Below are 26,343 nucleotides of genomic sequence, written 5' to 3' on the forward strand. Positions count from 1 at the left end.
ACGATGGAAAAGTAGTGCTTATTATACTTTGTGTTTGCGACTGCTACCTTTGAGTTTGTTGTACTTGTCATTGCTCTGTCATTGCGGGTGTGGGACTCAAGGACTGCAATGCGAGGACCGGGCTGCCTGTGAGTAGTGATGGGGAAATGAAGCTTCGAATGAAGCACCGATACTTCTCTTACTGTTTCGAACCATGATTCGAAGCCTCAACGAGGGTGTCGAAAACAGCGCCATCTTTTGGTTAATAAAACATATAGCAGTTGCTTCTGGAAAAAGCTCCGTCAATAAAGCAACAAGCTGATGAAATTCAGATGAATATTAATATTATGTGTACAAATAAAGCTTAGGCAACATGTCTGTGAATGGTCAATATAATGAATTTATTTACTGATTAAAGTGTGGCAATAAATTCCAGTATGAGTTAATATTCATATGATTCAATACTGTATTGTACAGAATAATGTTCACAGGCATATAATAACAGACGCGCACACAAGTATAAGTAAATACAATACTATATATACAGTATTATGTGGGACCAAAATGTGAATAAGGCAAATAACTCATAAAAAACCTCTAGGGTTCGAACCTTCTGACACGCAAAGCGAAGCGCGCACGTGACTAAGCAGAAAGTGAAGCTTCGTTTGTCATTGGTCACGTGATTTCAACGTTAACGACACAAGCTTCGAATCAACGCTTCATCTGGCACGCCCACTTTTGCTCGACACAAGCTCCGAAGCCTCGCTTCAAATGTAACATCACTACCTGTGAGTGGCTAGCAGCATCAACCGCTGCTCGTTGAGAAGAGAGAGCGATACATGCTCTCGCGTCAGTCTCCAACCACGCCAGAAAAGATCGCTCGATTTGTCCTAGTCGCTTTTAGTAAATAAAGTCGCTAAAGGGGTTTAGAAAGTTGCTAAACCTAGTAACAAAGTCACAACGTTGGCAACACTGCACTGAACTTCTCGGACTGTGCAGGTGTTTGCGTATGATCTCTGCCTGCCTCTGGTTGGCTAGCGATGGAAATTAAGCCAATCATCGCCGCTTATGTGGTTGTCCCACCCTCTCTAACACACACAAACCAATCAGCATCAGTTATGTGTCTCTCAGCCCCCAACACACACACACACACACACACACTAGAGACAAACATTGCCTGTCTGCATGAGAGAACCTACTCTGGTGAAAATCGCTTTAGTGAGATTAATTATAGTAACGCGCAGCATTTATTGTCAATAACGGTAACGGCGTTATAACGGGAGAAACAGTAATTTATTTGATTACTCGTTACTGAAAAAAATAACGCCGTTAGTAACGCCGTTTATTTATAACGCCGTTAGTACCATCACTGCAAATAATAAATGTCCGATCGACCGATCCGGCTGATCGAACATCTGACGCTGAACTTTTAGCGCCCAGCAGTGTGTGCGACCCAAGTGACGACATGACATCACGTCAACGCCTTAAAAACACTTCAACAACCCTTTCAGACCCTTTGCCTCCCACAGCTGTTCCTGTAGCAAACCTCACTACATTTTAATAACAGCTGATTGAGGCGGCCAAATATGGACCAGATTCCGGTTAGAGAATCAGGAGAGGAGGAAAGTCTTTAGAATGAGACATTTATTGATGGTCCAACATCTGTGTATGCTGCTCATATCAATGTAATGTAATGTAATGGTCTACAAAGAAACAAAGAACATAATTACAAATAATCACCATCAGATTAATATTACCTAACAAAATATAAACCATAAAACCAAATGGTATTATTAGTAGAAATATATAAACACAAATATGTGTAACTAAAATATTCATGAGATAATATGGTCAACAATACCATAAAAGTACACGTAATGGGTGCTTATATTAATAATTAAATAACTTAACATGTTTGTGACCGTTACATGTAGCGCTAGCATTACAATAATGAGTTAGCATAAACATCGCGGCAAAATTGCGGCCGCTAATAACCGATTATACTGAACACCGCGATCAATATAAACATTACAATTAACATTATCTGGATATAATATAACATGTAATAGCATACAACTCTCTTTAACTTACTTGTATTATATGTACACATTACAGAACGTTAACAGCAGCATATACAAAGATTGACAGCCGTCTTCACCAGTGTGCAACACTCAAAAACGTTCCCTCTAGGAAATATCTAAAGAACATTAGTTCCCAGTTACTACATTGACTTTCTGACACAGCCGCCCCCAATTATCTGTCAAGATAATTGAACACTCTAAGAAAGTCTGTTGGTGGAGCTCGTGTCATTGTCCTCAAGGTGAGGCAGTGGGATTAATCGCACAACTGGGCGAGTATAAACTTTGTCCTTAACATTGACCCTGGCAATACGGATTCTACCATCAGCTCCAGGTAAGGTCTCTGTAACTGTTCCTACAGGCCAGAGTGAACGTGGAAGTTGTGGGTCGACAACAAGTACGACTTGCCCTACTTTCAGTTCTATGCCATCTGTCTTCCACTTGGTACGTCCCTGCATACCTGGGAGGTATTGACGAATAAAGGCAGCCCAGAAACAATCAGCCAGCACCTGGCTATGTCGCCATCTCCGTCTTCCAAGCAGGTTGTTAGGGTCATACAAAACCTGAGGTAGAGACGCATCTCGACGACCCATAAGTAGTAAGTTCGGAGTCACAGGGTCTACATCCGCAATATCCGAGGACACGTAACCGAGTGGCTTGGAGTTCAAGATGCCTTCAACTTCTACCAGTAGGGTCTGAAGTACTGGTTCAGGCACGGACTGCTCTCGGAGGATCACACGTAGTGCTGCTTTAACTGATTTTATTTCGCGCTCCCAGGTACCCCCAAAGTGAGGAGCAATCGGTGGGTTATGGCGAAATCGGATTTTCTGCTCCGCTAGCTGTTCCTGTAGTGTTGCAGACATAGATTCAAAGGACTCCCTTAACTCCCGATCACCTCCAACGAAGTTGGTGCCATTGTCGCACAACAGCTCCATAGGCTTGCCACGGCGGGCTATGAAACGCCGCAGAGAGAGCAGAAAAGCATCACTGTCCATATGCTCCAATAGATCCAGATGCACACACCGTGTCGTTAGACATTTGTAGATAATCCCCCACCTTTTCTCTTGGCGGCGTCCAATTTTGACTGCGAATGGACCAAAGCAGTCTACACCAGTAGAATAAAAAGGTGGCTTGTACAGATTTAACCTGCAGGGGGGTAGATCCGCCAAACGTGGGGTTTGAGGCTTGGCCCGCCACAACTGACAGTCTCGACAAGTATGCTGGTGTTTGCGAACTGCTTCTCGGCCTCGAAGTACCCAATACTGTCGGCGCAGTTCTGCTAGAACCCTTTCTGAGCCAGGGTGAAGGAGTCGTTGATCTGTGTCCTTTATCAGCAACTTAGTGATATGATGGCTAGGGTCTAACACAATTGGGTGTATGGCCTCTAAATCAAGTTCACTAGCACGTCGTAGCCGTCCACCAACTCTAACAAGACCAGTGGCATCATCATATTCAGGGGCAAGTGAGCCTAAGCGACTGTTATGTGGAATAGGATGTCCGGCCTTCAAAGCTCTAACCTCAATAGGAAAGGAGTCTATTTGAGCTTGTGACAGAAGCAGCTTTTCTGCTTTAATATATTCAGAAGCCTCCATAGAAGGGTCAGTGTTGGTGCTAGCCGCCCCATGCAGGGATATGACTGTGGCCTTAACGAGCTCTTGCCATGTGTGGAATTGGCTTGGATCTGGAGGAAGCGAACTATTAGGTGCTGAAACAGATCCCACAAAGACAGATTTCTTTAGTTCACTGCTGTCAGGTTCACATTCACATTTGGGCATTGATGGCCATTGGTCAGGTGGCTGAACAAGGAAGGCTGGACCTGAGCTCCACTGATGCGGGCCTGCTAAGTCGGTAAGTGTAAGACCCCGTGTAATGTGGTCGGCAGGGTTGTTACGCGAATCCACGTACCTCCATTCAGCCATCTCTGTTAGAGTCTGGATCTCTGCCACGCGCGTTCCTACAAACACTTTGTAGTGGCAAGATTCAGATGTCAACCAGTACAACACCGTGGTAGAGTCAGACCAGAAAGTGACCTTATGGATAGGTATGGTCAACTCTGTTTGGAGCACCTTCGCCAACTGTGCACCGGTAAGGGCAGCACACAGCTCCAAACGAGGCATAGACAGGCATTTTCGAGGTGCTACTCTAGACCTGGCTAAGACGAAGGTAAGAATAACTTGTCCTTGATGGTCTGTGGTGCGTAAGTATGCCACCGAACCGTATGCCCTTTCCGACGCATCACTAAAGACATGAAGCTCTCGGGTGACAGAAGGGTGGTCAGCAGAGACTGGGGTGTATGCTCGAGGGAACTGAAGCTTTACAAGAGTTGGGAGTTCTCCTACCCAGGTAAGCCACTTCTCTCTCAAAGGTAATGGTTCTATGGGGTCGTCCCAACCGAGGTTGTGCTTCCAGAGGTCTTGGATAATAACCTTGGCCCTTGTAGTGAACGGGGTAATGAACCCCAAAGGGTCATACTGACTCGCCAAAGTTTTATATATGTTCCTCATGGTAGGCTCAACAGTTTCCACAGAACGTAAATTGTACCCCAAGGTGTCACTTATGCAATTCCACCGCAGACCAAGAGTGAGTTCCTGAAGGTCAGCAGTGCTTTGGGCTAACCAACGTTCGCTATTCGCTGACCTGGCTTCTGGAGGTAGGTGTTGGATTACCGTTGGCACATTGCACGCCCACTGTCTAATCTCAAAGCCCCCTTTGGAAAGGAGTTGGCGCAACCCATCCACTATTTCTTTAGCTTCACTCGTCGATGGTACACTGTGAAGGCAGTTATCCACATAGAACGAATGCTCCACAATATCCACTGAGTTGGCCATAAGATCTTTATGTGCTTGGACATGATGTTGAAGGGCATGAATTGCGCAACAGGGGCTGCAGGTGGTGCCAAACGGAAGAACCTGCCACTCATATATATCAGGTTCTGCCTCCCTGCACATGTCTCTCCAAAGGAAACGCAAGACGGATTTGTCCCCAGGCAGCAAACGGACTTGGTGGAACATACCTTTGATGTCCCCGCTGATAGCAACGGTGTGTTGGCGAAATCTCAGGAGGACACCTAGTAAGGATGGTCCCAAAATTGGTCCTGGTAGCAGCTGTTCATTTAAGGACTGTCCCTGATGTTGGAAGGAGCAGTTGAAGACAATTCTGTCTTTACCATTGTGTTGCACCATGTGGTGCGGTATGAACCAAGACTCTGCACTCTGGTCTGCTTCCTCTGCAGTTATCTTAGACACATACCCGGCTGACTCCAACTTAGTGATCTCATTGCAGTAAACTTTAGCCTTCTCAGGATCCCGTGCCAGTCTGCGCTCAATACGGCGCAAACTAGGAAGAACAGCTGTTTTATCTGCATGGAGTATGTTTAGGGGGGTTCGTCTCAGCAGTGGTGTAGCATAACGTTGTATACCATCCACAGTCACCCTGATGGTAGCATTCTGCAGTAAAGTGTAAGCCTCTTTGTCCTGTTTGGATCTGGTAACCATCTTGGTATTGTATGGAAGAGTGTCAACTTGCCAGAGTCTTTCCACATGCTGGATCAGATCGTCACGATTTGAAACTGTCGTAATGTGAAGACACTGCTGACTTCCACGTGAGGGCTGCATGGGACTCATCGGGCCTTGGAGAGACCATCCTAACGGTGTATGAACAGCAATGGGTCCTCCTATGGGGCCTTTACAAATGGGCTGAACTGGTGTCAGGAGATGCGGCATATCAGACCCGATAAGAAGCAGCGGTTTCACTCTGTCCATAGGAGGCAGTGGAAGGTCCTTTAGGTGTCGATAAGCCTTCTGGAGAGCAGCCACTGGGTAGTTGTGCTCTGCTAGACACAAACCGGTGGCAGTGAATGCATTATGTATAGCAAACTTCTTCATTGGCTTGGATACTGATGACACCTCAAAAGACACAGATGACCCGTTAAGTTCTGTGTGACACTGGTGAATTGTCTGCAATGGGAGCAATTCTGGAGTACCAGTTAACTTGAGCTGCTCCATTACTGGCTGAAGCACTATTGTTCTTTCAGACCCGTCATCAAGAACTGCGTGGGTTTCCATAGTTCGTCGACCATTGTGAAGAAGGACTTTGACTACTTTCAACATAACCTTGGGTGAACGGTTAGGACGGTCAAAGTATATTCTGGTAGGTGGCAGACTGACCATGAGTACGGCCCTGGAAGTATCATTGACAGAATCGTGCAGAACGGTGAGATGTAACTCTTTACAAACACCACATGGACGCTTGAGATTGCAGACCTCCACTGCATGATTCCGGCCACATCTCCAACAGCGCTTTCCCTCTTTAATCCAAGCGATAACTTGAGCTGTAGTCAGTTTCTTAAACTGTTCACAGGCATTTAGGTAATGGTCCCTACTATCACAATGAGGACAATACGGCCTGGGCTTTAACTTTGAGCTAGACTTCTGTGTTGCAGCATCAGGACCCTTCGTGCCTCTCTCACTGGTCAAGAGAACAGGTGTAAATCTCTCCTTTGGACGAGCAAAAGTCGTGGATTTAGCATAGGACTTGGGTGAGTCACAATGGAACAGTGCTGCAGCTCGGCTGGAAATTCGCTTCGCTTGGGATTTAATCTCGAGCCAAACGGCCAGATCTGGAAGTGTATAGGTTTTGTCTGTGCCTGTCTGGAGAATACCTTTGCTTAGACAGTATTCAACAAAGCCATCACGATAGGCAGGTGGCAACTTGCTGAGCAGACGATCCACATGAGATCCACACATGAGCTCATAACCGTTCTGGCCTTCAAGAGTCCTCAGCATACCTACCAACGATTGTACCGATAAGGCAAAGGAATCAAAAGCATTAGCATCGCCCAATCTTAGTGGTGGACTGTTCATGATAGCACCCAGCTCTGACTGCACAAGTTGTCTTGGCTGTCCATACTTGTCCTGAAGTGCCTGCAACGCAGCAGAGTATGGATGTGAATGATACATGTAGGCTTTAGCCAGCTGCTGAGCACTAGGAAGTTTCAAATGGCTTAACAAGACATGGTATTTGTACTGCTCACTAAGATAGCTGTGACTACTTAACAAATTGTCCAGTCCTAATTTTAACAAGGCGAAGTCACTCTCATTACCACTTTCAAACACTGGTAGCTTCGGTTGTGGAATGCCATAAGCTGAAGCAAACAGTAACTCTGTATCAGGGTATGCCGAATGTGCATAGGGAAGATGCGGCAATGAGGGTGGCTGAGTAAAGCTAGCATTAGGTGGCCTGGCTGATGCCTGCTGGCTGGTAAATGGAAGTTGCAGCTGACGGGCATAGGTAGTCACTGGAGGAGGAAATGTCTGCGGTATCACATATGGATGTGTAGACATCGGCAGTGCGGCAGTGGTAGACTGCTGTGGCACAGATGACATGCTCATACTCAAGGGGTGTGCAGTAGTGGACATAACGGAGGCTACTGAGAGAGGTTGAGGTACCACATACGATGATGACATCACAGAGCGTAATGGCGCAGTTATGTTGGCAGTCTGTGATACTGTAGAGACTGACACTGATTGTGGTAAGTGAAGCACTGGAGGTAAGGAAACACTCACGGATTCAGTGGTAGGTAATGTCTGCTCCGGTGGTCTTAGTGACGGCTGCGAGTCATCATCCAGCAGTATCTGATCAGCTGAGAAAGGCTGCATGGATGAAGTCACTACTGATGACTGAGGAAAGGGCTGCTTAGACAAAGAGCTATGTGATGGACTCATGACTGGACTACTCTGATTGTATTGAGATGGAGGTAAAGGGCTGGCTGGTGAGCTTGAAGGCACCGGGGTGGCTGAACCAGAGTCTATAGAAAGCATAGAAGATACAAGCTTCGCTACCTCTAATTCAGTCTCTGCTTGTTGCAGTTTTCGTTGTCTCTCTAGATGTTTGGACAAAGCCTCCTTAGCTGCTAGAGCCTCCTCCTGAACACGCTGAGCTTCCTTAGCTTGTGTCTGCAGCCGCTGATATTCCATGTCAGCGAGTGAGTCCTCCTGTATTTGCTGCTTAAGACTATCAAACTGTCTCTGTTTAATCTTCTCCTCCAAAACAGCGGTCTGGACACTTGAGAGTTCTGGTGGAAGATAAACGCCAGTGGAGGTAATAGAGCGCCTACTGGTCCGGGAATGAGAGCTGTTACCGCTATGAGACGTTTTCCTCGAGCTGCTTCTAGGTTGACTGGAACCTGGCAATGAAGCTTTAGAAGGATGGTCTGCTGCTGGTGGGTAATCAACCTCATAATCAGCCAGGTGAGACGGCAAATTAGTCCTACGGCGAGGTCTATCCATTGTCTCTGTGTCACTTACTGTTGGGTCCATACTGGTTTGATGTTGCTCTCAATCCGGCTCGAAGGACCAAATTAATGTAGCAAACCTCACTACATTTTAATAACAGCTGATTGAGGCGGCCAAATATGGACCAGATTCCGGTTAGAGAATCAGGAGAGGAGGAAAGTCTTTAGAATGAGACATTTATTGATGGTCCAACATCTGTGTATGCTGCTCATATCAATGTAATGTAATGTAATGGTCTACAAAGAAACAAAGAACATAATTACAAATAATCACCATCAGATTAATATTACCTAACAAAATATAAACCATAAAACCAAATGGTATTATTAGTAGAAATATATAAACACAAATATGTGTAACTAAAATATTCATGAGATAATATGGTCAACAATACCATAAAAGTACACGTAATGGGTGCTTATATTAATAATTAAATAACTTAACATGTTTGTGACCGTTACATGTAGCGCTAGCATTACAATAATGAGTTAGCATAAACATCGCGGCAAAATTGCGGCCGCTAATAACCGATTATACTGAACACCGCGATCAATATAAACATTACAATTAACATTATCTGGATATAATATAACATGTAATAGCATACAACTCTCTTTAACTTACTTGTATTATATGTACACATTACAGAACGTTAACAGCAGCATATACAAAGATTGACAGCCGTCTTCACCAGTGTGCAACACTCAAAAACGTTCCCTCTAGGAAATATCTAAAGAACATTAGTTCCCAGTTACTACATTGACTTTCTGACAGTTCCAGTTCCACTCTGTATTGCTGGGCTTTTTATGAGCCTGCTTACCTCAAGCGCGTTCAACTCTACACGTGAGGATTTCCACCTTACCGAGGTCAACACCATGGGTTACATCAAGTAGACATTCCTTGAAATTATTGTGACTTTGCTATTAAAATAATCACTGATCTTGCTTTCCATTATTCAGTGTCAGATCTCCAGTTTATTGTTTTTGGAATCTAACTTTGTTATTACTGTATTATTTTTATTGTTGTTAAACAGGCCTGCACGTTGTTTTGTTCATTTATTTGAATGCCTTATTATGGTCAATGATTCATATTTGAAATAGACATTGTGACTCTGGCTCTTTACTGTCCTGGTCCCTGGGCATTAATTGGGTTATTATACAGTGCATTATACAGTTTGCCTAACATGTTTTTTTGATAATAATTTTATAATTAAATCACTGTAGTATTCTAAAGTGATAATCATGGCTCACTAGTAATTCCTTTAGAAGGATGTAGTTGAATCATATTCATAGATTTTCATATTTAAAATTACTGTCACCTAAACAGCTACATAAATCACTATATAAAAAGAAAACACAAATATCACCACCTTGAATCTTTAAATAATAATGATTTATTAATTGGTAATCTTATTAATTTTAGCATTTACTTTTTTTTTAATCAACGTTGAAACTGTTAACATTAGTGAATGCACCATGAACTACCATGAGTACTGACATAAACAAGAATTAATAAATGCTTATATACTCTATATTTTTCATTGTTTGTTCATGTTATATAATGTATTTACTAATGTGAACAAATATAACTTTTTCATATCATATTATTCAGTACACATAAACGAATAATCCAGGGTCTGTTCTGTTCACACAACAGCTTACAGTCACAGCTCCAATACAGTAATACAGCACAGTATGATGAATATGAACCCTGAATGAGTAACTCGAGTCAAACTCGTGTACAATTCGCACAGGATGTCTGTAACCATAGTGACAGGTGTAAATTGAATGACTGTACCTTTATCAACAAAATATTATGTTACAATAGAGGCAGCGCTGAGGTGCTATTTTATGCTCAATGTTATGCAGTTAAAACCAACGCATTGTACGCAACGTCCGGATATTACACAATAAAAATACTCAAGCTCGATGAAGATAAACAGTCAGTGATAAAATAATAAAGTAATAAACAATAATGTATATATCTTAGTAACGTTAAAGGTATAAAAGTGATTTAGTCAAGAGCAGTGAGAGATAAATTTTTTGATTAACATTTGTTGATTCCCTTTTAAAAGTCCAGATCCAAAATATGGCTACTGTTTTCTTTTTCTGCTGTTTACTTTCTCCTAAGACCTAAATAGTCGTGTTTATGAGTATACTTGCAAAGACGGGATTTTTGAGGCACATGTGCAGTTAAGGCCAATGAAGTGGCAAAATACTCACAAGCTCAATGAGAAGCGAATGCGCGGCTTGCGTTTGTGTTTAAATGGCTTAAACCCCTTGGTTTTTAAACTGTAGTGCTTAAATACAGGTACAAATGTTAAGTTTTATGTGACCACGTGTAAATGCAACTGCAAGAACCGACAGGTGGACAGAGGTGTCAAGTAACGAAGTACAAATACTTCGTTACCTTACTTAAGTAGATATTTTGGGTATCTATACTTTACTTGAGTAATTATTTTTCAGACGACTTTTTACTTCTACTCCTTACATTTTCACGCAATTATCTGTACTTTCTACTCCTTACATTTTAAAAATCGCCTCGTTACTTCTATTAATTTCAACTTGTTTTCTTTTTTTACATTCCGGCTTGTCATCGTTAAAAAAACCTATCTTGATAAATTGCATCATCCAGATGAAAGCGATTGTGGTTGGTTGAGAAGTATAAACATACACCATTCCGACTCCCTATTGGTTTGTACGCAATCCCCGCCCCCCAGCTGACTGCAGATGATCAAAAGTTTGTTCGATAGCGCTGCACAGAGAAACATAAAAGAACCGCGAGAGCGATTAGAAAGCATGCAGAGTGTCTCCCCTCGCGATGCTTTAATATCATCCGCCATCTGTTTGTACAGTAACAGAACGCGGCATTCTGTCTTCAAATGGAAAAGTACGAAATAAAACTCGCGCATCACTTTCAGGTCAGTTCACATTCACAAGCCTGTGTAAATATATAGCTGGCTGCTGACACCAACTCATCTGTGTGATTTAAATAGTGTAACAATACCAATTTTTTATATCATGTAACTTCAGTTGTTCAACTTAAATGACATTGTGCTGCGTTGCGTTTTGAAGCATGGCAAAGATATCTAGGCTAAAGACATTGTTGTTTTGTATATGCTAAATTTTATTTGCATTAACAAAACCTACTTAGCGGAATGCTTGAGTGTTAAATCAATGAAACACATAACCATACATACCAACTTTTTCTTTTGTTAATAGACATCAGCTGTTTCCTTAAACCTGACTTTTAATTTACTTACAATAAAGACATTTAGTAATTCTCCAAAATTGCTTGGATTTATACTGACTAAAGTAAAGTATACAAAAGTCCATTAGCTACACAAGTACAGATGCAGAAATATAGGCTATAATATATAATTGCATATTTGTAGTTTGTGTTGCTGTCAAAATACAATTATAAATGATAACAATAGCATATTTGTATTCTCACACATACTATAGTTGTGTGTGATTTTGTTGTTTTTTAACTTAAGAGGGCACCACTGTAAAAGTTTGGCCACCAGCGGCACTGCTCTGAAGATTGACTTTTTGCACCATTACAATATTTATAGGCAACTAGACATCATATCTTCCTCTCTATGGAACACATGTTAATGCTCAGAAGTACACATATATGGTTCTTTAATGCAGTTGTTATCAAACATTTTTTGCGGCCTCCCTTGTGTACAGTGGATTGACATAAACATTCTAAAACTTAAAATTTGAATTAAACAAAACATTTTAAATTATACAATCTATTGCTTTTGTTTAGTAGCCTTATTTTTCTGAGGTTTAATTACACAGAATTTATAATAAATTAATGTATTTCATAAAATATTATAAAACTGGGGCCCCTGGCACCATCTCACGACCCCCAGTTTGAGAACCACAGCTTTAATGTATTTGTTTGCATTGTATTGAAATGCGTTAATTTTTAATGGGCATATACTGTATGTGGTTGAAACAGATAGCCTAGTGCAGGGGTAGGCAACATGGAGTGCTGATGTCCTGCAGTGTTTAGCTCCAGGTCTAATCAAGCAGACCTGAACAGACTAATAAAGGTTACTACAGGTAACCAAAGTTTTATAAGGGTTGGAGCTAATCTGCAGGACATTGACACTCCAGGACTGACGTTGCCTACCCCTGGCCCTAGTGCATCCCAAATTTTTTAACATTAACATTTTAATAACACTATAGTTATTATGGCCTTTAGAAACATTTTTTAGAGGAGATAGGGTAGTGCCCAAAAGGCCCCTGTGGTGCGACCTAGGTTTTTTTCTCTAATTACATTTTTTTCCTTACATTACTTTTACTTTTATACTTTAAGTAGTTTTGAAACCAGTACTTTTTCACTTTTACTTGAGTAAAAAGCTTGAGTTGATACTTCAACTTCTACAAAAGTCTTTTTAAACCCTAGTATCTATACTTCTACTTGAGTAATGAATATGAATACTTTTGACACCACTGCAGGTGGATGACAAGTACCGCGAGAGCTGTACTACGGAGCCCCTCTGGTCACCCCCTGGATAAAAGAAAACAATCCGTGATCACGGTTTTGTAATTCGTCCCCTCAGTTTATAAACCGTACTCACGGATTATTAAACTGTTCCCTCAGTTTTACAAACCGTGCGCTCGGATTAATAAACCGTACGCACGAGTTAACAATCCGTGCTCTTAGATTTGTAATCCGTACCCTCAGTTTTTGCAATCCGTACCCACGAATTTATAAACCGTGCGCACGCTTTTGCAATCTGTTCTCACAGTTTTGCTAACTGGATTTGTAGCCCCTCCCTCATTTTAGAAATCGCTATTCATTCTTATTCATTCTTTCCAAGTTTGCTATTAATGTTTCATATTTTCGGAAATTAATAAAGTTTAAACCGTGTTAAGCTGTTTTATACGTTCCTAACTGGAAACGTGCTTTAATATTTACGAAATATTTTAATCGGATGCTACAGTAAACAGATATCTTTGTGTAAAATTAACATATGTTATTTAGATTTATTCATCAAATAAAATAAATATTTAACTAACAAATGATTTCTACATATCCTTAATATTTTAATCAATATATTTGAGAATGCCACACTTAGGCTTGCTATATATTTTCGTTTTTAATTGCTCATTTCAAATTCATATTTTATGTATTTAACATCAGCTTATTAGGTAAGATTAAAAAATTATTAAGAGCTGCACAATTATATACATATAAGTTTTATATACATTTAATTCTTAATTATTGTAAATCAATATTATTATATCTGATTATCAATATATTTGAGAATTTCACACTTAAATATTTACACGTTTTAAAACTTATAATAATAATTGCTCATTTAAAATTCATATTTTATGTATTTAACATCAACATAACATCGACAATCAAACATTTTTACATTGTAGCCTAATATTTGAGTAAATATAGGCAAACAAAGTAGATCACGTGTTAATTTAAAAATCAACAAAGCAAACGGGTTTTATTCAGCAGCAGATGAAATTGCGTCTTTTGCAGACAATAAACATCTCCGAATCTCCTCAAAAATCCTGGTAAGTGTGGAGTATGAGTGTAGCATCGGGTCAATATTGAGAAGGCCAGAACTGATGGTTAAATGATTTTTATTGCTCTCCGTGTCATCAACCAACGTAAGAGCTAAGTAAACAAATAAACCATGCATTACATTTCAACCGTAACACAGCTCTTTACATTAGTTTTAATCCGTGAACTTTAAGTTTCACATTTCACAATAACATTCATCAAGTAGTTCGAATATATGTTTTATTAACTTTACAAACCTTGTTCCCCAATTGACCGAAGCTAAAACCTTGTAGATTATCCGTGCTTTTTACGTTTTAACCGTGAACCCTTTAGACTTTCTTTCGTCTTTTTTTTTTTTTTTTATGCTTAAACAAAAAATATACAGAACAGTACAATATATGGAAAAGAGTACATAACATAACATCGTGGGTTACATTACATAAACATAAAAATAAAGATAATTAAGTTAGCTGAAAGGATTGACACCATTGTAGAGTCTTACAAGCAACAGTATTTTTTGAATTCCTCAAGGAAATTAAATATATATCAACATCTTTCTTAAATATGAAAAAAGAGGGAGTTTTCTTTGAGAATTTGCATTTGTGAATATAAAATTTAGCAAGGAGAAGCAGCAGGTTAAGAATAAATTTAAAATGACAAGGGTCTAATCTCATAGTTTCACCAAAGAACACAATTTTTTGGTTTAAACAGAAATTTACAGAAAGACATCTTTTAACAAAATTTGAAAAGTCAACCCAAAATATTTTGCAGTATATACATTCCCAAAATAAATGAAGGATTGTCTCATCAGCCTGATGACAAAAGGTGCACAAGGGGGAAATATTATTATTAAATTTAGCAAAGTTATAATTAACTGGGTAGCAGTTGTGTATAATTTTAAAGGAAATCTCAACCACTTTATTAGGTAAAAATATTTTTTCCTTAAGGAGCCAGAAATCTTCCCATACTATATCATCAAATTTATTATTCCAAAAGCTTACGCAAGCAGGTAAAGATATCTGATCTCTGTTAAGGATTGAGCGGATTTTTTTGTTTGATAAACTACTGAAAAGATTTTGATCAACAAATAGATTAGTATTATCAAATATAAAAGAAGAACATAACAGACCTTTAGGGCCAGGATTGACTAAAGGTTTCACACAATCAGGAATTGCCCCAAAAACAATGGCATATTCTCTTGGGGGGACTGGAAAAGAAAAAATTTGCATAAAATGTTCATAAGAGAGCAAGACACCCCTCTCATCTAACAGTTGACTCACTAAAAGTATATTTTTATCAAACCAATTATTTAAGAAAAGAGACTTATTTTTATATTTAATATTTTGGTTGTTCCAGATAAAATAGTTATGTGGAGAAAATTTATAGTTATATATCAGGGACCAGCATATTAAGGCCTGTTTATGAAAACTGGACAAAGTTAAAGGTATTTTGGAAATGTTATAATTGCAACGCAACAAAAAATGCAAACCTCCAACTGAACTAAAAATATAATTTGGGATAATATTCCAAAAAGATGTAGGATTGTTCAGGAAAGATTTTATCCACTTAACCTTGAAAGAATTATTCAAAGTGGAAAAGTCCACTAAGTCAAATCCACCCATTGTCCGATCAGCTATCATAACACTCTTTTTAATTAAATGTTTTTTAGATTTCCAAACAAAGTTTACTATCAATTTGTCCAGCATTCTACAAATCTGCACAGGAACATCCAGAGCCATTGCAGGATAAATAACCCGAGATAATCCATCTGCTTTGGAAAGTAACACTCTACCTGAAATAGACAGATCACGCTGTAACCAAGAATTAAATTTGCGTTGAATAGAAAGAATAAGAGGATCAAAATTCAGTTTTGATCTTCTTTTTTGATCTTTACAGATAATTATACCCAAGTATTTAACTTCAGATTTAATTGGAATGTCACAAACTTTATCACTGGCAGAATCTTTTATAGATAGAAGTTCACATTTGTGAATATTAAGAACTAAACCAGAAGCAGATGAAAAGAGATCAATTATATTTAAGGCTACAGAAACTTGTTCTTTATTTTTAAGAAATAAAGTCGTGTCATCAGCCAGTTGGCTTATTAATATAGAAATACCTTTTAACTCACTAGATTGAATGTGGATGGCTAATAATTGCATAGGAAGCAGAAACAGATATGGCGATATTGGGCAACCTTGACGGATGCCTCTGCCTAAATTAAATCTTTGAGTGGTGCCATGTTGTAATTTAATTGAGGCATTGGCATTATTGTACAAAGTTTGCATTGCATTGATAAAATTGGGGCCAAAACCAAAAATATTCAAAGATTTAAGAATAAAAGGAAACTCAACAGAATCAAAAGCTTTATAAAAATCAAGAAAAAGTAAAAAACCGTCATCAGGGATCAGATCCGAATAATCTAAAATATCAAGAACAAGTCTAATATTGTTTGAGATAAGTCTGTCTTTCATGAAACCCGACTGAAAATCATCTATTATATTATCTAATACACATTTAATTCTTTTAGCAAAAATTATGGCTAGTATTTTATAATCGTTATTTAATAAGCTTATCGGGCGCCAATTATCAAGTAGAGCATGATCCTTTTGAGGTTTAGGAATCAAATTAATAACACCTTGAGTCATAGAACTTTTTTTAGGCTTTCTAAATACACTTGGAGAAGAAATGGAGAAAGAGAATTTGAGAATTTCTTATAGAATTCTGATGTCAGACCATCATTTCCAGGAGATTTGTTAAGTTTCAACTTGTCGATTGCCTCAGAAACATCTTTTAATTGAATAGGAGAGTCACAAAGACTTTTTCCAACATCATCAATTTTAGAGATACGGTCTGTGTCAAGAGAATTAAAAAATAAATCTAAATTTTGTGGAGAGTGTCTAGAACGATAGAGATTTTTATAAAAGTCTTCACAATGCTTAGAAATGTCTTTATGATCTTTTATAATCACACCATTAATGTTGAGACTATTTATGGAATTAAGATGATTACGCTGTTTTTCTAATCTAAAGAAAAAATTGGAATTTCTTTCACCCTCTTCCATCCATCTTCTCCTTGAACGAACAAAAGCACCCTTTGCTTTACCTATATACAGGTTATCTAATGAATTTTGAAGTTCAGCTAATTCTACTTTTTGAACATTTGATAAGTTTTCAAAGGGGATACAGGAGAGACAGACAATTCTCTTAACAATATTAAGTTCCTCTGATTTATATTGCTTGGCTTTTAGAGATCCAACTTTAAATAACATTAATCTAATATTGTATTTTAATAGCTCCCAATTAGAACTAAAATTATTTTCAGCTTGAGCTTTATTAAAAAAAGAGTTGAATTTTAGAAATTATAGATAGACATGTTTCCTCATCCTCTAATAAAGCAGAGTTTAGTTTCCAATATGAACTATATGTTCTTGAGTAAGATGAGTTATCAAAGGATAGAAAAATAGATTTATGATCGGACAGTGGAGTAGGCAAAATTTCAACCTTATCAACATAATCAGATAGAGAGTCAGATATTAACCAGAAGTCAATCCTAGACCTCAATGAACCAGAGCTGTTAGACCAGGTAAACTGTGAAGCATGAGGATGTTTTTCCCTCCAAATGTCAGTCAGACCAAAACCAGAAATCAGTTCACATAGGCCTGATGATCCATTAGATATTCTAGGTGGTGATCTATCCAAAGAGCTGTTCATAGTTTCATTAAAGTCTCCACCCAAAATAATATACAAATTAGAATATTTAGATTTAAAATAGTTTAAGTGTGTTTCTATTGAATTAAACAGTTTCAAGTTATTTTTTGCATTGTTAAATCCATAGATATTGCAGAGAACAAAAAAACAATCATTTAAGGTAACTAATAGAAAAAGAAAGTGACCTTCAGGATCAGAGATTGTCTCTATAATTTTACCCTTAAACTTGTGCTTTAAAGTTAAGACTCCTGCTGAAAGATTAGAACCATAAGAAGAAAACAAATCATCACCCCATTGTGATTTCCAAAATTTTAAATCACTTGAGTTTGCATGAGACTCTTGTATGAAACAAAAATCAGAGCTAAGAGATTTAGCATACAAAAAGATAGCTTTACGTTTTACATCATTTCGTAACCCACGTGCATTAATTGAGCAAACAGAAAGTTTAGGAAACATTAGAACAATATAATACCAGAACTGTAACAAGTGAGTCAGACCATGACAACCTGTAAATAGAAAATTACTCGTAAACAAATAGATTAGGGTCAAATCGAGAGAGAGAACGAAAAAAATGTAAAAAAAATTAAAAATAAATAAATAATAATAAAATAATAATAATAACATATATATTTTTTTCTCTCTTCCTTTTTTTTCTTTCCCTTTGTCCTTTCTTATAAACTGTTAACCTTTCAATGAGGATTTTGAAAATTGAGAGCCGTCATTTAAGTCAAAAACCATGACAAAGGCTGTAACTTAAGTCGAAAATCACAATAAAAGCTGTAACTTAAGTCAAAGACCTTGACGACAAAGGCAGAGCAATGCCACTAGCAATACCACCTAAATCAAATCAATCAGCGACCTCCATGTCTTGCAAAAGAAGTTCTTTGCCATCAACGTAAGCCTTCCCAGCAAGCAATAGCCGTCATTTCAACGTCTCGTTTCAGTATAGACCCGATATAGCCGGGCTGTGTCTAGCCCATATCTAGCCCAAATAAACTTTAATTTGGTTACATGTGGTTTTTGACAAAATACTTTGTGAGATGTATGCTATTTCATCATGTAAGCAAAGTTAACAGCGATTACAAGGTATTTCGTTTCATTTCTTTAAAGTGTTTTATGCATCGTCTGTTACGTAGTCACAATTTAGCTCATAAATAGACCGACTACGAATAAACCACTTTTAGCCCAGAAATAACCATGAATTTAATTACATGTTGTTTTTCCAAAATGATTTGTGAGATGTATGATATTTAATCATGTAAACAAAGTTCAAAGCGATTACGGTATTTTGTTTCATTTCTTTAAAGTGTTTTATGCACCGTCTGTACTTAGCCACTATTTAGCTTACAAATAGACCGACTACGAATAACCTACGTTTAGCCCAGAAATAACCATTAATTTATTTTACATGTGGTTTTTGCCAAATAACTTGTGAGATGTATGGTATTTCATTGTGTAAGCAAAGTTAACAGCTATTACAAGGTTTGTTTCATTTCTTTAAAGTCTTTTATGCACCGTCGTACATAGCCACTATTTAGCTCATAAATAGACCGACTACGAACAAACCATGTTTAGCCCAGAATAACCTTGAATTTAATAAAATTTTGTTTTTGTCAAAATAACTTGCAAGATGTATGATATTTCATCAGGCATGCAAAGACACCAGTGAATTCCAGATGTTTGGTTTTATTTTTCTTATCTGAATCTGCTGTCACGCATAACATTCATTATTGATAAACAAAATGCAGTTACAACTCCGAACCGCTAGATGGCAGCTGCAGTACACAAACACGAGGCCAAATCTCGCGAGAAAGACTTCCGCTGTTTGAAAATCAACACCAGCGAGCAGCCAGGAGGAAAGCAATCTTCCACACTCGTTTGGTCTTGTAAGTGTTTTTATTATTTTATTTTACATGTGTTTAAAATGTATTTACTTCATTTGTTGTTGGAATCGCGACATTTCTTGCGGGTAGCTTAACGTTAGAGCAAGTAACCCATGTTTTATAAAACCTAAACAGTACAACCTGCAATGTAATAAAATAGTGGAGGTAAATGTAACAGACGTTAAACTGAAGATTAACATAAGTGATTTGTAGGCTGCTTTTTAGTAACAGCAGTAACTTAGCTAAGTTATCACTGTGTTGCTTACAGTAATGTAGGCAGTTGTGCTTAACAATTATGCATACAGAGATAGATTGAGGGGGAAAGCTATTTTTCCATATGGATTTAACTTACAGGCCTTCAGTTTGTTGGAAAAAAGAGTTTTATTGTGTTAGTGAGGGAAAACTTGCAGGTCAGTGGGCATTAACCTTAGAGGTTGGTAAACACTTGTACACTGAAGCATACAATACTGTACAATTACTGACATAGGCATGTGCTATTCAGGTGTCAAAGCTGTGCGAAACTGGAGGGAGAAACTTGAGAGACCATGCCGGAAGAATGCTGGACAGGTAAATTCTATAAACATGCAATATTAATCAGACATTGTGGTGTCAACACAGTCTTTCATGTGGTCACAAAAAAATCAAAACAATATGTCAGTCTGCAACTGTTAACAACATTATCTTTTGTATTTTAGAGTTCCCTAAAATTCATTAATTTCAAAGTTCAACATGAATGGTGGTGGTCCACTGCAGAAGCAAGCATTTGAAAAAAACATCAGTTCTCAGTTATTAAAGGTAAGTGTGTTTGTATGTAGTTTTAGGCTGAATGGTGTTTCACAAAATAATACTTTTAATATGACATTAGGCTATGTGAGGAGTAATTGACAACAGTCCGGTACTGCCTTATATTTTCTAAATATTAAAAGCCCCAGATTAAATTACTCTTTGCCGATACAACAGTTAACTCACCCATACAATATTGTTTAGTTGTTTTATGTCCATAAGATTGTATTGTGAATATTTTATGCTTGGCATCTTAAAGGAATAGTCTACCCTTTTTGCCATATTAAGCTATGTTATTACCTCAACCTAGACGAATTAATACATACCTATCTTTTTTCAATGCGTGCACTGCACAGTGTGTTGTTAATGTGTTAGCATTTAGCCTAGCCCCATTCATTCCTATGGTACCAAAAAAAGTTTTATTTTGTGGCACCATACTTACTGGTATAACTCCTCATGTAACATTCCTTAAATAGGGAAAACAAGGAAGTGTTTGGTGGCTTCCCTGTTTGGTACCATAGGAATTAATGGGTCTAGGCTAAATGCTAACACATTCACGATGCGCTATACAGTGCACGCATTAAAAAAAGATAGATATGTATTAATTTGTCTAAGTTGAGGTAATAACATAGTTTAATATGGCAAAAGGATAGACTATTCCTTTAAAGGGCAGGGTATTTGATTTTGAAAAATACTAACTTTAGCCTACACCCACCAACCAGAAACACACTCCTATCTCATTAACCAGTAAGACTGACAAAGTGAATAACATTACCAAAATAACCAACATAAACAACTGCTTTTAATCCGAATTAAATGCAGCACGTTTAGAAATTTGAAAAGATAAATATCATTGCACTAATTCGTAAAGGAACACAAACTACATAAGCAACACGTTTCATTAAAATACAATCTGAATCCATCAAAATAGAATCACACTCCATACCTACCTTTCCAAAAGAAACACTGCAACGACCCTTTTAAACCTGTAGCTGTTTCCATCTTGCAGAAAAGCAGTGAAGTTACCAATGTTAATTTGGGTTTTTGCTCTTTGCTCCTCCAGATGTTTTTTTGTTGTTTCAAAATGTTTTTCGTTTTGTAGCTCCTGTGTCAATTCAGCAGGAAAGTTTATTTGATTCTCCCTATTTTTACAGAGCGTGAACAGGGTGTGAAGTGGCATGCAAAACACGTTCACAGAAGAGGGGCAAAAATTTAATGCGTCCAATTAGGCATGGGGCGAAATGAGAATCTGGATGATAACCATAAGCAAAAATACCACGGTGTTGCGGTATTGCCATTGTGACACTAAAATGTGTTATTTTCAAATGTCTGCGTATTAAAACATCAACTTTTCAACTGGACACAATACATTTTATTTTAAACAACAAACAACATTTATGCCAGTTTAAAATAAAGCCTTTAAATGATAATATTCTTTCAGTTGTAAATGTAAACATGAATTCAATTACATGATTTAATTCACTTTGTGTAGACACAGTTCATACATTGAAAACGGTATGTGGTTTTTAAAACCTTGACTCTGAAAATCTCGGTATACCTTTAAACGGTAACTGGCCCATGTCCAAATATTGCATTCGGTTGGGGTTCAATGATTTGTTGAACGTTTTTTGGTCCTACACCTTTTACAGATGACACAAATATATAAAAATACACATTAGACAACTTAACATAGTGATTGCTATCAAGACTTGAGGAGACTTTCAACCAGCATAACTAAAATGCAGATACCCTGCCTTTAAGCCTCTTTTGCTAGTTCCAGAATGTCATTAAACACACGCAGAGAAACATGCACTTGTGTTTGTAGTAATGAGAACGATATGATTACTGTTGTTGACCTGTCAATATTTATATATGACTTTTTCCAAAGAGAATGACTATCACATTTAATATAAAGCAAAAATACTTGTCTCATGCATTCTTTTCATATTTGGCAGATGCTGTGTTGAACAACTTCCCAGCAGCAACAGAACTGGAAGTGAAGGATGAAATGGGGGGCATTTCAAACAGGCACCAGGGAGGACGTGGTGTATAGAAATTAGTACAATTAATAAGTTGAAGTGAACTGAAGATAGTTTGTTAATGTTTAGATGTTATTTCATTTTTAAAATTGTATTTTGTTATTTATGCTTTTATTTTGTTACTGTTTTTATTCTTTTTGTTAAAAGTAGTTTTTCTTCATTTTGTCTTATCTGAATTTCTATTGTATTAATACTATTTTTTGTAATAAATTGCAGGATTACATGTTTATGAGAACCTTTTTTAATGGATTAAAAATAATTCTTTAGCCATTCTTTTGCTGTTTATTTGACACACACATGTATTCATTTAATAGCCGTCTATTTAACGGCTAGTCTATTCTTGGGCTATGATAGACGTCTACTAGATTTTCACTGACAGCCCAAAATTAGCCTTTTATTAGCCTAGACCCACATTCACCGTCTATTAGACGTATATATGTAGACGTTTAGTAGCCGTCTATTTGATGACTAGTCTATTCTTGGGCTATGATAGACGTCTACTAGATTTTCACTGACAGCCCAAAATTAGCCTTTTATTAGCCTAGACCCACATTCACCGTCTATTAGACGTATATATGTAGACGTTTAGTAGCCGTCTATTTGATGACTAGTCTATTCTTGGGCTATGATAGACGTCTACTAGATTTTCACTGACAGCCCAAAATTAGCCTTGTTTTAGCCTAGACGTCAGAGGGGTGTTTAGACGGCTACTAGACGTCTATTAGCCGCAAAATTGCTTGCTGGGTTTGGACCAACGAAGTAGGCGCGGTTCCCTTGCTGCCGGGCTTTCTCAACAAGTGGCCAAAGTTTATTACGCTGCACGCGATCCTCGGGGGACAAGTCTTCTGCAAAACGCAAGTGATGCGTAGCAAGATAATGAGAGTTTTTTGCAGCTTTCCAGAGCGCATCCCGAAAATAACGCATTGAGAACTGAAGAATAACTCCACGAGTTTTTTTTGGACCAGATGGGAGAGTGCCGTCGCTCTTTACTTTTCCCAAACGGTGTACCACATCAATCAGCTCGTGAGATTTACCAGCAAAAGCTGGGACAACAGCATCGCATATATCCAGAACCTTCTGCCTGATGTTTTCTCCTGGTTGTTCAGGTAAACCGTAGAGACGTAGATTCCATCTTCTTTTGTATCTGGAGAGATCCTGTACTTTATTCTCCAATTCACAGATTCGTTTTTCAGCATTTGTCATCCGTTTATCAACTCGTTCCACACGCCCCTTTACATCTTTAATTTCTTCTTTCAGAAATTCGACAGAGACCTTAATCTCTTCGATGCCTTTATCGAGGATGTCGGCTCTTTCATTGATGACAGACTTGAGTGATGTTATTATCATCATGGCTAAAGGGGAATGCAGATCTTCTTCATCATCATCAACGTTTTTGCCTTTTTTGTGCGCTGGTTCCTTTATCGGAGTTTCAGGCAGAGGAACAACTGAACCCGAGCACGAGTCGAAGTCCACAGTAACATTTGCACCAAGTTCCAGAGATGGATCCATCAGCTTAGATTTACGCTTTTTATCCTTTGTCATAGTTTATACGTTCTTTCAACAGTTCGAGCACGTAACTCGAATGTGTAGGCCTGACTAACGAACGTCTAAATAAAGGATAGGGCTAAATGACGACAATTAACATCCAAAATGAGAACATGAAAGATAAAAAAAGTATCAAAATAGACCCCTAAATAATCAAAGAGTGATTTCGAGTAGAATTTAGGTAATATTACAAGAGATGCACTTTAAATTACATGTTTCATAAAAATTGTTCACGGACTGATTCACTCACACTGTCAACTTCACGCCGCCATTTGTTTCTTTCTTTCGTCTTTTTTCCGCCGTTCTTCCAAACTGAATTACGTCACTACACATCCGGTTTCTGAGGTTGCCAAAATAAAAGCTCAATATTGTAAACATAAAACATTATAGCATAACTATAATAAAAATGCATAAAAGTAATATTTAAAGTGCATAATTACTCTGTTGGCTTTTACAATGAGTAATTACATTTACAATATAGGTGCAGGATTCTGCTGATCCACCTGTCTGGAATTAAGAAGTGATTCTGCAACCTCTCAGAGTTTATTCAGCTCATTGTATTTGTAACATGTACTGTTTGGCATTTTTGGAGTTTCATGATGACTGTAGAGTTATGTCATGTGTAAATAAATGTTCAATAAAATAATTGTGTACAATTGCTTTGTTCATCGTTCATAAAGGATGGTATGAAATAAATTAACTTTACATTAAGTAAATTCAACTCATTTTTTATTTAAATAAAATTCATAAAAAACAGCTACATCTACTTAACATTTGCAATTACTTATTTTTACTCAATTTTATTTTTAATAGGAAATCAATTTAATTATTGTTAATACCAGATTTAAAGCTTTCAAATTTACTCAGTATTTGTAAGTATAAAATGTTTTACCAAAACTTGAATAAATCATAGTAAATGTTTTACAGAGTGTGGCTCATATACCCGCTCATTGTGCATTAAAAATATGACCAGAAATTGATTATTTTACACACATTTCAAAGAGCACAGCTATTTTAACACTTTGGTGACCTAAATAAATACGTACAATACAAATAGTCACGATTATTCTAGCAGTATTTGCACAGAAAGCTGTTACCCAGTTAATATAACAGTATAACTTCAAGTATTCAGATAAAAAAACTTTACGCAAGGACAAAGACAATATTTAATTAACAAAGTACAAATTTTAAGTTTAAATATTAATAAACTCCAAACTTATCTGGATTTTTTAAAGAGTTTCTCAGATGTTTGTCATCCCAGAAGTTTCCTTTGATGATTATTTTCTCATTGATCCTTAAATTAACATGTGATCTACTTAATTTCTAACTACTTTTTTGCTTACATTAGCTCAGATAATAAACATAATGTAAAAATGTTTCACCAAAAAATTAAGTAAATCATAATAAAAGTTTGGCATGAAGTTGATGTTAAATGCAAATAATATTGATTTACAATAATTAAGAATGATAGGTATATAAAACTTATATGTTTATAATTGTGCAGCTCTTAATAATCTTTTAATCTTACCTAATAAGTTGATGTTAAATACATAAAATAGGAATTTGAAATGAACAATTAAAAACGAAAATATATAGCAAGCCTAAGTATATTGATTAAAATATATAGGATATGTAGAAATCATTTGTTAGTTAAATACTTATTTTATTTAATGAATAAATCTAAATAACATGTTAATTTTACACAAAGATATCTGTTTACTGTAGCATCCGATTAAAATATTTCGTAAATATTAAAGCACGTTTCCAGTTAGGAACGTATAAAACAGCTTAACACGGTTTAAACTTTATTAATTTCCGAAAATATCAAACATTAATAGGAAACTTGGAAAGAATGAATAAGAATGAATAGCGATTTGTAAAATGAGGGAGGGGCTACAAATCCAGTTAGCAAAACTGTGAGAACAGGGGCCTGTTGCACAAAAGTAGAATTAAGACATCCAGGCTAAATGACTGAGCTGAGCTCAATGAAGCCAAAACAAGTGCGTCCAGGCTTAATTTGTTGCACAAAGACCAAGCCAGGATGATCAGACACGGATTCATCAAGCCAGGTGAAACCAATCCTGGATAGGTGCGCGCTCACGGCTCACTCAACTAGACCCCGCCACCGATCACAGATTCACCGATTCACCATGGCAACTAGCGGCGTTCTTTTCCCCGTCAGAGGCGCAAATCCATATGAGGAGGTAAAAGACATAATTAAGAAGAAAGGCAACACCGCCACAGTGATAAAGCAAAGAGATAAAGCGTGGCAACGTATTGCAGACCGCCTGAATGCGTAAGTAGTGCACAATTACACACTCACCGCTCCGCTGAAACATCATAATTACAATTAAAATATTTAATTCACATCTCCAAAAAAGCAATTGTACTCTGATTATGAAACAGTTAATTTTTTATTGAAATGGACTGCAAATATGAGTGAAATTGTGTAAAGTAACTCCATCACACTGGATAAGGTTTCAATAAATTATTAT

The 26,343-nt window shown here is 37.4% G+C and overlaps 2 protein-coding genes across 2 annotated transcripts in view; one reads left to right on the top strand and one right to left on the bottom strand.

Annotated features, from left to right (window-relative positions):
• The window catches only part of LOC129437125 (uncharacterized), a 96,804-nt gene that overhangs the window by 64,639 nt on the left and 5,822 nt on the right, over positions 1–26,343 (top strand). The gene's annotated exons all lie outside the window — the stretch shown is intronic.
• Positions 1,519–9,117, bottom strand: LOC129422083 (uncharacterized). The gene is made up of 3 exons (XM_055177784.2): positions 8,975–9,117; positions 2,071–8,586; positions 1,519–1,682 (listed from the first exon to the last, which is right to left on the bottom strand). The coding sequence occupies exon 2, from the start codon at positions 8,372–8,374 to the stop codon at positions 2,258–2,260; it is 6,117 nt and encodes a 2,038-aa protein (XP_055033759.2). The 5' UTR covers positions 8,375–8,586; positions 8,975–9,117; the 3' UTR covers positions 1,519–1,682; positions 2,071–2,257.

This window comes from Misgurnus anguillicaudatus, unplaced genomic scaffold, assembly GCF_027580225.2.
Source record: "Misgurnus anguillicaudatus unplaced genomic scaffold, ASM2758022v2 HiC_scaffold_33, whole genome shotgun sequence".
NCBI classification, from domain to species: domain Eukaryota; kingdom Metazoa; phylum Chordata; class Actinopteri; order Cypriniformes; family Cobitidae; genus Misgurnus; species Misgurnus anguillicaudatus.